This window comes from Hemitrygon akajei, chromosome 8, assembly GCF_048418815.1.
Source record: "Hemitrygon akajei chromosome 8, sHemAka1.3, whole genome shotgun sequence".
NCBI classification, from domain to species: Eukaryota; Metazoa; Chordata; class Chondrichthyes; order Myliobatiformes; family Dasyatidae; genus Hemitrygon; species Hemitrygon akajei.
Genome location: NC_133131.1, coordinates 28,278,325 through 28,290,802, shown reverse-complemented (window position 1 = coordinate 28,290,802; position 12,478 = coordinate 28,278,325). Strand labels below are relative to the sequence as shown.

Sequence of the window (12,478 nt, the reverse complement as noted above, 5' to 3'; positions counted from 1 at the left end):
TAAGAGAGGAGAGTGGAACATGGGAGAAAGGGAGGAAGAAGGAGTACTGTGGAAGGTGATAGACAGATGGGAAGAGGTAAGGGGCCAGAGTAGGGAATAGAAGAGGGAAGGAAGGGCAGAAAAAAATTACTGGAAGGAGTAATCAATGTTCATGTCACCAGGGTGGAGACTACCTTCATCAGGTGAATGGGCAGATGTAGCATTTCCATCGCTTGCAGGAACATGTGCCAGGAGGCAGATTAGTGGGGAGGCACAAATAGACAAGGAAAAAGATATTAATGGATATGAAGAAAAGGCAAACGCAGTACATGAAATTAGGTCATAGGTCACTGTAGTGAGTTATAACAGGCATGAAGATCTAAGATAGTTATTTGGTTATTTAGTTTCATATTCTGTCTTTTTAAAAGTATATCTGTAGTTATTAAAGCAAAGACACTCTATAACCAGTAAGCAAGAGTACCAATTTTGTATTTCCTGTGTAAATAACCAAATCTAGTAATAATAGTTACAGGCTGAAGATCTTGAAGGCCCTGATGAAGGGTCTTGGGCCGAAGCATTGACTGTTCACTCTTTTCCATAGATGCTGCCTGACCTGCTGAGTTCCTCCAGCATTTTGTGTGTGCGTTGCTCTGGACTTCCAGCATCTGCAGACTTCCTCATAGATAGTTTAGTAATTTTGAACTTGATACTTTGTAAGGAGTGTCCCAGTTTCCACTTTTATTTGCAAAATCCAGGCAAAATTTGCAGATTTCATCCATGCTTTTGTTTCTCTGATGGTTCAATGTATCATCTGTCAATATTGTGTTAAGAGTCTGGTAGAATTCAGGGCTCCAGCATTTTAAAGACTCTTGGGAGTAGCTCCACATTTATTTCCTTTTTAAAAGAGCTAATATATAGGGAAAATAATGTTTGAAAATTGCTTATTGTGAAGTATAAATGCTTTTAAATAACAAGACAATTTAAATAATGGTGCAGTGGAGACAAACACTTCATTATCTCTTGCCAGTATATAAGGCTTAAAATTAATTTATATGACTTTATTCCTCAGCACACCCAATTTCAGAAATAGCTACTACTCCCCAATGTTTTTAAATTGATGCTGTGGTTTTGAAAGTATTGTATATTGATAATGTAATGTACTTCCTTTTCTTGCCTTCATGTGAACCGAGGTTCAAGTTTGAGAACCAGTAAGTTTCCATTGGGTAATTGCAGCTGACTCTATTGTGAAACCCATTTACAGATAATATCACAAGACCAAATTGTACATAATTGTTCAGAGCTCTAATTTTATTTGACCTTGAATGCACAGCATAACTGAACTGCTTTGACAAAAATCACGATAAGAGTTGTTACACTATGTATTTTCTAGAACAAAAAAAATCTATCCCAAGAGAGAATCAGCCTGTTAAGCTTTAAAATTTCACCTCAACATGATTGAAATGGATACTGAGCTGGGAGGATGAATTCTATGTAACTGCAAGTCTTATAGATAATTCACTAACAGCGTATAATATACAGGACAACACAGAAACAATGCTTAAGTTGGTCAGCTGATCAGGCATCATCTATGGAAATGAATAGATAGTCAACATTTTGGGCTGAGACCCATCATCAGGATTGAGAAGGAAGGGGGAAATTCTGGAATAAAAAGGTTAGTGTGGGGGGTGGGGAAGGAATGGAGGCCAGCAGGAAGGTGATAGGTGAAGCCAGGTGGTGCGAATGGACAAGGGTTGGAGAAGAAGGAAGCTGTGGACCATAGGAGGAAGGGAAGGAGTGGACCCAGGGGGAAGTAATAGGCAGGTGAGAAGTAAAAGCTCAGAGTGGTGAATGGAGAAAAGGGGGGGGGGGGAATTTTGTTTATTGGAAGGAGAAATCAATATTCATGCCACCAGGTTGGAGGCTACCCAGACAGAATATATTGTGTTGCTCCTCTGCCCTGAGAATGGCCTTGTTTTGGCAAAGGAGAAGGCCATGGACCAACATGTCAGAACGGGAATGGGAATCAAAATTAAAATGTTTGCCTGCCTGGAAGTCCTGCTTGTAGTGGATGGTGCAGAGGTGCTTGACAAAGCGGTACCCCAATTTACTACAGGTCTCACCAATGCAGAAGAATCTGCATCGGGAGCACCAGACACAACAGGCAACCCTAGCGGATTTGCTGGTGAAGTGTTGCCTCAGCTGGAAAGACTGTTTGGGGCCCTGAAGGGAGGTGAATGGGCAAGTGTAGCATTTAGGCCATGTGTAGGAATTTTGTAGCCGAAGGTGGATTTAATCAAAGCTGGGTACAAGCTGTACAGCATAGATCATTGACTGCATGGCACAGGAAACTATTCAGCCTATATGTCTATGCTGGCTGTTCAGCAGGACTATTCAATCAATCTTAATCCTTTTTCTTTTTTTTTCTAATCATTCTGCAATCTTTCTTCAAAATGTTTACGCAAAGCCTTAATATTGGAACCAGCTAATTCCAAGATAATGTCAGAAAGAACTTGATCTGGCAAAAGGCAATTTAAGTCTGTCTCAGTGTTGCAGTCTAGGTCATTCAAATATTTTAGGCAAGGGCATTAAGTGTTGAAAGCAAAATAGATCATAGTTTAACCACATATTAGACATGATCTAATTGACAGGCAGAAGTTAGGGGCTTAATAGTGTTTCTATTCTGATACCACAGTGACTGTGTACCATAGATATTGTGGAAGATAAAAGTCCTTGAATCTATTGTGCCAGTACATATGTGTTTTTTTAAGATAAATTTGTATGGTTCTTTATAAAATTGTACAGGAAATATAAATTATTAGTTGTATTCTATAAGTTGCCAAAGAAAAAAACAGAAAATTATATGGTTATTATAATGGGGGTCTTTAATTTTTTTTTCTACTGTAAACAGGAATAGTAATAGTGTTAAGGTCAGAGAGGGTGTAGTTTCTAGAAGATGTTCATGATAATTTTCTTGAATAGTATGTTTCTGGTTCAAAAACATTAAATCTAGGAGCAGAGTTGGACGATTCAGCCTGTTGAGTCTGCTTCATCATGGCTGATTTAGTCATGATTCTCCTGCCTTCTCACGTAAACTTTGATGCTCTGATTAATCAAGAACCTATCAACCTCTGCCCTAAATATACCCTATGATTTGATCTGCAGAGCCATCTGTAGCAACAAATTCCACAGATTCACTATCCTCTGACTAAAGAAATTCCCCCTTATCTATGTTCCAAATGGACGTCCATCTATTCTGAGGCTGTGCTCTCAGGTCCTGGAATCACCCACTATAGGAAATATCCCTCCCCCCCACGTCCACTCGGTCTACATCTTTCAACATTTGATAGGTTTCAATGAGAACCCTCTTGCTTTTTCTAAACTCCAGTGAATATAAACCCAGAGCCACCAAATGCTCCTCAGTTGTTAACCCTTTCATTCCTGGGATTATTCTTGTGAACGACCTCTGGACTCTCTACAATGTCAGATCTTGATCTCAGGCAATGAGGTGGACCAAGCTTTGGTAGAGGAAATTTTTTTGAATATATTCATTTATATGATGTGGCCATTGCCTGCTAAGCCAGCATTTACTGCCCATCCCTAGTTGCCCTTGTAATAGTAACAATAATATTGTAAGCCATACCTCAGTAATAGAAAATAAAAAGCAACACAAAGAAGAATCAAATTTATTACCACAGATGTATATGATACAATATAATTAACTGAAGTAAGGACAATTGCAATGTAAACTGAAACAAAAACATGACAAGCAAACCTGGAATGCAAGGATGGACTTGCCTTTCAAAAATGTGATTGAGGGAGAGTTGAAGCACATTCCCATCAGAAGCAGAAGATCAAATACATTCAGTTCTTCGTGGATGGTGCTAGAGATGCAGAGGTAGCTGACATCTGACTAGCTGAGCAGCCAATCGTAGAGAAGAATTCTCACAGGTACTAATATAATAAAGCACATTTTTTGCTTCTATTTTAATTATATTTATTTCTATTGTAAATGTTTTGCAGAGCACTAAACTAACATTTTATACATACACAAGGTTAAGGTAGCAGCTGACACGTAAATAAATCTTTCCAAAATAACATTTAAAAGTCTAATATACAATGAAACATTTGAGGGGATAAAATTCACCAAAATAAAATGGAATTTTAAGACCAGGATTTACAAAGTAGTGATCGTGGTTCTATACACCATTAGACATCATACACCAATGGACAACACTTTCAGAGACTATATAGGTGAGCATAGTTCATAAATATCTGACATAGGAGTGAGTAGGATGGAAAACAATTGATGGAGGAGTGCAATTACTGGCTGCAACATCAGGAATTACATTAAACTCAAAAACTTTTGTCAGTTTCAAGGCATATGGACAACAAATACTGAACAGTCCGTGACACAAAAGCCACAAAATACAGGTCTGACTAAAAGCAACACTTTGAGTACAAAGACTTGCCATCATTTAAAAGCTCTATAAGCCCTTTAAGAAATAAGAAAAAAAAACCCATCTGACGAAGAACAGCGCCAGAAAATCCCACCATCTAGCAAGAAAACTTCACATTGTTTCATTAATTTCCATTTAACACATTTGAAATCAAATTATGGGAAAAAAATCTGAAGTAGACCCTGCAGCATGGAATTTTTAATAGGGTTCATTTGGACACCAGCTCGTACAGTGAAGAATCATGACCTTAATTATAAAATCTAGGCTGAGACAGCAGTGCAAAACTGTGGAAAAGCTGTAATACTTAAGTCCTATCATTCAGATGAGACATTATACCGAGACCTCACCTATTCCCTCATGTAGATGTAAAAGGTCCTATAGCGCTACATTGAAGAGGTGAGCAGTCTCATGTTCTGGTCTTGATTAATCTCACTCAAGTCAGTACTATGTTACTCTAAGTAAGAACCTGCTGTGCATAAGCTGGCTGTCGTCTTCCCCGTACTGCAGCTGTTACTGAACATTGAAAGTATTACATCAGCATTAGTGTGCTTAGGGACATCCTGAGTTCATGAAAGGCACTATATACTGTATACACACGGCATATATACAAAATCTACATTTATATATGTACCATCACACAATACATAAATGGAGAAATATGAGAAAAATATTTAACTACATAGTATGCTAATAAAGTGATTGTTCAGTGTTTCTGCATTCTGAGGTTTCACAGAAACTCCTTGCTCTTGCAAACAAATCAGGTTAAGGCATTAATAAATGTGCTCTGTTGTTGTATGCTAATACTCCAGTTTGCAAATAACCAAGCCATCTCTGTCTTGTTACAGGATACTTCTGGACACAGAATTCATCTGTACAATATTGGATTGCTGGTGTCTTTAATGTTAATTTTCTAAAGTTATATGCTTATAATATTTTAGAGGATAAATAAGGAAGCTCAAAATAATTACAAAATTCAGTTACCACCAGGTAATCTTGAACTCATAAATTGGGCGCTTGCAGTAATAATAGTTTATGAGGTGCTTATCGCAAACACCTATGCACTGGTGATCCACAGTAATACCTCTGTCTGCTAAGTCTGTCACGATGCAATGGAGAAGGTCATAAACATCTGCAATTGCTTCCCATGGGCCAAATGACACATCTACTTCACAGTGATGCTCAAACAGTTTTGTCTCGTTCTCACTTCTATCGAAACGTAGCGAGTTGTACAGCGGACGCTCATACGGCGTAACTGGCATCTCCTCCTTATAAACACAAATCTTCAATTTTGCGAACCTTGCTTTTCGTTGCATTGCTCTCTGTTTTGCAATTTCAATGATCCTTTCCAAGTTTTCTGTTGAAGGGAAAAAGTGGAAATAGCAGTAAATATAAAATTCATTCTTAACCTGCTGTATACACTTGGGTCAGAAAATTGCTTTCTTCAGCATTTTTCCCAAAATGGAGAGGAAAGAATTTTCATTCATAAATTCCACAAATTGCCCTTTGTAAAGTAGATACTCACGTGCAATCTTGTGTCATCCTTTTCTCATAATCGTTTTACATATTCTTTTAAGTCAAATTCCAGTCTATTAACCATATGGAAAACAGAGTTATTTCGCTTTCCAACTACAAGGTTCTTTCCCCCAGAAATACTTACACAAATCAAGAAGCCCCCAGTACTCTTTATTTAACAAATTGACACATTTAAATTTGAATTCCATTGTCCAATTTATGGAACACTGTAGTCTACAGGAAACGGCTTTAAACATATTTTTAAAACTGAGTTCGTGTTGGCTTCTTTTCCATCATATTGCAGTCTGATACCAGCTCTCTCCTGAGCTGGTGCTGGGACTGTGAGTAATTCACACAACTGCAATCAATGGGCCTCAACGTTCGATCATTTATGGAGCCCCTGCTTACAAGCAGCCAATAGGCTCAAACAAAAACATGAGGGTGAGATCTCGCTGCTGTGGTAACATCCCAACCACTGGACTGGCAGGGATACAAATCAGGATTTGAAAACTCCGTCCCTCATACTGACAGTAGGTGCAACAAATCTGTCTCTTTGATAAAGTGTATTAATACTTCTCCAAAGATTACAGCTCAGCATTAAACACCATCATCCCTTCAGTACTAATCTACAAGCTTCAAAACCAGGCCTCTGTACCTCCCTCTCTGCAACTGGGTCCTTTACTTCCTCTGCACACATGACTGTGGCTAGGCACAGCTGAAATGCCCATCAATAAATTTGCCAATGACACCACCGTTTTGACAGAAGCTCAGATAACAACAAGGAGGCATACAGGAGTGAGACAGATTGGCTGGTTCAGTGGTGTCACAATAACAATGTCCCACTCAAGGTCAGTAAGACCAAGGAACAGATTGTGGACTTCAGGAAGAGGAAGTCGAGAGAACACACACCAGTCCTCATTGAAGGGTCAGCGTTAGAAAGGGCGAGCAGCTTCAAGGTCTGGGCATCAGAGACTCTACCTTGGTCTAAACACACCAATGCAATCTCAATGAAGATCACCAGCAGCTCTTCTTGTTATGTCACCAAATGACAGGACTGGAAAGTTGCAAATATCACTCCACTCTTTGTGAAGGAAGCGAGGCATAAGAAAGGAAATTATAGGCCAGGTAGCCTGACTTCAGTGGTTGGGAAGATTTTGGAGTCCCATCATTAAGGATGAGATTTCAGGGTGTTTGGAGGCACATGATAAAATAGACCAAAGTCAGCTTGGTTTCCTGAAGGGAAAGTCTTACTTGACAAATCTGTTAAATTCTATGAGGAAGTAACAGGCAGGATAGACAAAAAAGAGTCTGTAAATGTTGCTTCTTTGGATTTACTGAAGACTTTTGGCAAGGTGCCTGTGGTGAACTAGATATACCTGTCTGACTGCTCCTGTGGCTCCTCCCAAGACCCTGCTGACTACCCCTGTGGCTCCTCCCACAGACCCCTGTATAAAGGCGACTGTGGCCTGCTGCTCTCCCTCATTTTCCCCAGGATGTAGTGTTGTTCTTCAGTCAATAAAAGCCGATATCTCACTTCCTAAGTCTCGGCGTGAGTTATTGATGGTGCATCAGTGCCACACACAAGTCTGCGCAACAAGGTAAAAGCCCATGGTATTACAGGTAAGATACTAACATAGATAGAATGGATGTGGTTAAGATGTTTCTGATAGTGAGGGAGTCTAAGACTGGAGGGCACAACCTCAAAATAAAGGGATGTCCATTTAGAACAGATTTTTCAGACAGAGGGTGGTGAATCTGTGGAATTCATTGCCATAGATGGTTCTGGAGGTATATTTAAAGTTGAGGTTAATATGGTCTTCATTAGTCATGGTGTCAAAGGTTACAGAGAGAAAGCAAGAGAGTGGAATTAGGAGGAATAATAAATCAGCCATGACAGATTGGCAGAGCAGACTTGATGGCCTGAGTGGCCTGATTCTGCTGCTTTGTCTGTTGGTCTAATTGTCTTAACACTCCTGCAAATTTCTTCAGAAATGGAGAGCATCCTGACAGGTTGCTTCAGTGCCTGGTATGGAGCCTCCAATGCACAAGATCACGAGAGGCTGCACAGGCTCGTAGGTTCAGCCAGCTCCATCCCAGGCACATCACCGCCTGCCATCAAGGACATCTTCAAAGGTTAGTACCTCAAGAAGGCAGTGTTGATTATTAAAGACCCTCATCATCTGGGACATGCCGTCTTCTCTTTACTACCATCAGAGAGGAGGTACAAGAGCCTGAAGACCCACATTGAACATTTTAGGAAGAGCTTCTAACCCTCTGCTATCAAATTTTGAAATGGTCCATGAACCTAAAAACACAACCTTGTTATTTATCTTTTGCACTATTCGTTTTAGTAACTTATTGTCATTTTTACATGTTAGATCATACTGCTGTCGCAAAACAACAAATTTCACAACACGTCAGTGATAGTTAACTGGTATCTGATTCTGAAGAGCTCTTTGGAATTTGCTTGTGTATTAATGGGCTTGCTTTTTAAAACTCAGGAATTGCTTAGTCACCACCAGTGTTAAATGTCATAACATGAAGCTTCAGCATTGGACACAACCTTGGAATCTTTAATACAGGTTGAGTACCCCTTATCTGAAATGCTTGGAGCTGGAAGTGTTGTGGATTTTGGATTTCTTCATATTTTGGAATATATAATGAGATAGCTTGGGGTCGACATCATTTCCGACTGAATGTAAGCAGTCCTCGTATTACACTTGTTCAGCACACATGTGTACTTAACAGTAAAAATTATTACATACAATTAATAGAATGAAAATATAATGTGTACAGGGTAACAAAAGTAACATCAGGAGAATACCTGAATCAGCTATTGAAAAACAACAAACAACAGCAGGCTTTTAGTCTCCACCTACGATGCCATGTTTTGATTAAAGGGTTACAGTACACTGTATTTGCATTTTACTTTTTTAGTTTTTATGTAAGGTATAAAAACAACCAACATTGCATACTTGTTCTTGTTTTAGATTTTCGTTATTGGCTAATTTAAGAAATTCAAAGAATTTTGAGTTCTCCTTTTATAAAACATGTTCCCACCACATTTCCTCTTCTATTACCCACTCTGGTCTCTTAGCTCTTCTCTACCTGCCTATCACCTCCTCCTGGTGTCCCTCCTCTTTCCCTTTCTCCTATGGTCCACCTTCCTCTCCTATCAGATTCCTTCATCTACAGCCCTTTACTTTTCCCACCCAACTGGCTTCACCTATCACCTTTTAACTATTCTTCTTCCCCACCCCCCACCTTTTTATTCTGACGTCTTCCCCCTTCCTTTCCAGGCCTGAAGAAGAATCTCAGCCTGAAACCCTGTTCACTGTTCTCCATAGCTGCTGCCTGACCTGCTGAGTTCCTCCACCATTTTGCGTGTGTTGCTTTGGATGTTTAAAAAAAAATGTAATGCCATGCTTTTTATTAAATTCCGCAACCATCCCGCTGAATAATCACAATTACCTTCAATTTTTAGTTCATTATGATAGATTTTTGCTTGTTTCATGATCAAAATGCTGTTAAGCAAAATATACTTACTCTGAGACTGATGAATCCACTCTTTCAATACATAATCATGATCTGCATTTTTCACTACGCAGATTTTTTTCAATTTTCATTAACTTGTGTTCATCACATATGTGAGGTCACTTCTCAGAACTGTCTGTGATGTGCAGAGATCTGTGCGTCACCTGGGGACCTACTAGCATCTTGAGGAATTTTCCATTTGTGATGGCATGTCAGGGCTCAAAAAATTTTGAATTTCAGATGTTTTCAGATTTTGGATTTTTGGTTAAGTGGCTCTCAACTTGTATTGACATGATTGTAGACAATAGACAGTAGGTGCAGGAGTAGGCCATTTGGCCCTTCTAGCCAGCACCACCATTCACTGTGATCATGGCTGATCATACACAATCAGTACCTGTTCCTGCCCTCTCCCCATATCCTTTGACCCCACTATCTATAAGAGCTCTATCTAACTCTCTCTTGAATGCATCCAGAGACTTGGCCTCCACTGCCTTCTGGGGTAGAGCATTCCACATATCCACCACTCTCTGGGTGAAAAAGTTTTTCTGCATCTCTGTTCTAAATGGCCTACCCCTTATTCTTAAACTGTGGCCTCTAGTTCTGGACTCACCCATCAGCGGGAACATGCTTCCTGCCTCCAGTGTGTCCAATTCCTTAATAATCTTATATGTTTCAATCAGATCCCCTCTCATCCTTCTAAATTCCAGTGTATACAAGCCCAGTCGCTCCAATCTTTCAACATATGACAGTCCCACCATTCCGGGAATTAACCTTGTGAACCTACGCTGCATTCCCTCAATAGCAAAAATGTCCTTCCTCAAATCTGGAGACCAAAACTGCACACAATACTCCAGGTGGGGTCTCACCAGGGCCCTGTACAGCTGCAGAAGGACCTCTTTACTCCTATACTCAATTCCTCTTGTTATAAAAGCCAGCATGCCATTAGCTTTCTTCACTGTCTGCTGTACCTGCATGCTTGCTTTCATTGACTGATGTACAAGAACACCTAGATCTCGTTGTACTTCCCCTTTTCCTAACTTGACTCCATTTAGATAGTAATCTGCCTTCCTGTTCTTGCCACCATTTCATGAAGATTTTTTTTTTCATTATTAAATGGCTATAGTCTGTATTATATTAGAGAAAAACGTGATCAATTTTACTTCAAATATTTCAAAAGAAAGATATTTCATCATTAAAAGATTTTAAAAATCTTAATATTGAGCACAGGCAACATAGTTAAGAGGGGTGATTGATAAGTTGGTGGCCCAAGGTAGAAGGGGTCAATTTTAGAAAACCTAGCACATTTATTTTTCAACATAGTCCCCTCCTACATTTACACACTTAGTCCAGCGGTCGTGGAGCATGCGGATCTTGGACCTCCAGAAAGTGTCCACAGCAGGGCTGATTGATAAAATAGAAGGAGATGAGTTATTAACTTCAAACTTTCTGCATAATCATTGAATGAGTTGACCTGCATGCCCATGTAACAAGAGCTGTATAACTCATCTCCTTCTGCCCTAGGCCATGAACTTATCAATCACCCATCTGTGGACATTTTCTGGAGGTCCAAGATCTGTATGCTCCACGACTGCTGGACTAAGTGTGTAAATGTAGGAGGGGACTATGTTGAAAAATAAATGTGCTAGGTTTTCTAAAATTGACTCCTTCTACCTTAGGCCCCAAACTAATCAATCACCCCTCGTATAGAAGCAGTAAAGGTTCTGATTGAGCACCCAGTGCAGGCAAATCACACAATCCCACTCAGTTTTTTTTTCAACTCCACATGATTACGGACAAGTGGAAATCATAAATGACTCTTTATAATCTTGTACTCACAAGAATGAAAGGTCAAGAAGGGGAATTATAATAAATTTTTTTCTCCCTTTTCAACTGCTGCAACAATGAGATTGGACACCAATCCTCAGATCTTTCCGATTCCAAAAGTGCAGTGCCACAGAGCGGCCTCCACAACATTGGCCTAATTATTCATCATTTTTACAGTCGTGTCTAACCAAGGGTCAACCAGACTTATTTAATAATTAACTAGTCGAGAAAGCATCTGAACAATAGTAATTTTAAGTGTATAGTGCCAACAATAACTGATCGGGGTTCGATTCCCGCTACCGTCTGTAAGGAGCTTGTACATTCTCCCCGTGACTGCGCAAGTTTCCTCTGGGTGCTCTGGTTTCAACCCGCACTGTGGTTATGGCTGGGATGAATAAGTTGTGCGCAAACTACAGGATGTTGGTGCTGGAAGTGTGGCAAGACGTGTCGGCCGCCCCCAGCACATCCTTGCTGATTTGATTTGACACATACATCTCAGTTCACTATATGGTTTGATCTAAGTGCGACAAATAAGGCTAAATGAAGTGTCTCCTTTACACGTATAGTGGAACTGACATTACACAGTCTCAAATCTTAAATCTTAATCTTCTAATCTTCAATTTTTAAAACAAAGAGTTCTAGTAGTATTCCATAGGTCAGGGTGCAATGCGGAGTTAAAATTTCAGGTTAATCATCCTTCATTAGGATGGTGTAATGTTAAAGAGAAACAGATTCCAAGTTGCAGTGAGAGCAGGAAGGAGAGAACACAAGAGAATGTGTTAAATAGGTGGTACATGGGGGGAGTTAAGTGACAAAGCAAGTGATGGTACAAGGTAAAAGACAATAGTAATAGTATAAATAAGAGGACAGAACAAAAGTTTGGTTTGTTGCACTTACAAGGCAGAGGGAAGCACAGAGAATTCTGCAAAGCAGAAATAAGAGTCTTGTACCTGGTTGTTAAATGCTCACCAATGTGAGCTAGGGGACATGTGATGGCAGTGGAGCTGTCAAAAATGAATCCTATCCTGGAGGAAGGGTGAGAGCAGAAATAGAATGGATACAGTCAGCTTTGGTGAAGAGCAATTCACAATTGTGGAAAAGATGCAAGGAGACATTAGATTAGAATGGAAAAGTGGCTTTGTCAGGACAGACGAAAATTAAACTCATCAAAA

General features: G+C 39.7%; 1 protein-coding gene across 3 annotated transcripts in view; it reads right to left on the bottom strand.

Annotated features, from left to right (window-relative positions):
- Positions 1–3,648: 3,648 nt before the first annotated feature.
- Positions 3,649–12,478, bottom strand: part of kctd7 (potassium channel tetramerization domain containing 7) — a 30,220-nt gene continuing 21,390 nt past the window's right edge. For all 3 annotated transcript variants that reach the window (XM_073053513.1, XM_073053514.1, XM_073053515.1), the window contains exon 4: positions 3,649–5,790. In XM_073053513.1, coding sequence (XP_072909614.1) covers positions 5,414–5,790 — 377 coding nt within the window. In that variant the 3' untranslated portion in view covers positions 3,649–5,413. The remainder of the gene's footprint in view (positions 5,791–12,478) is intronic.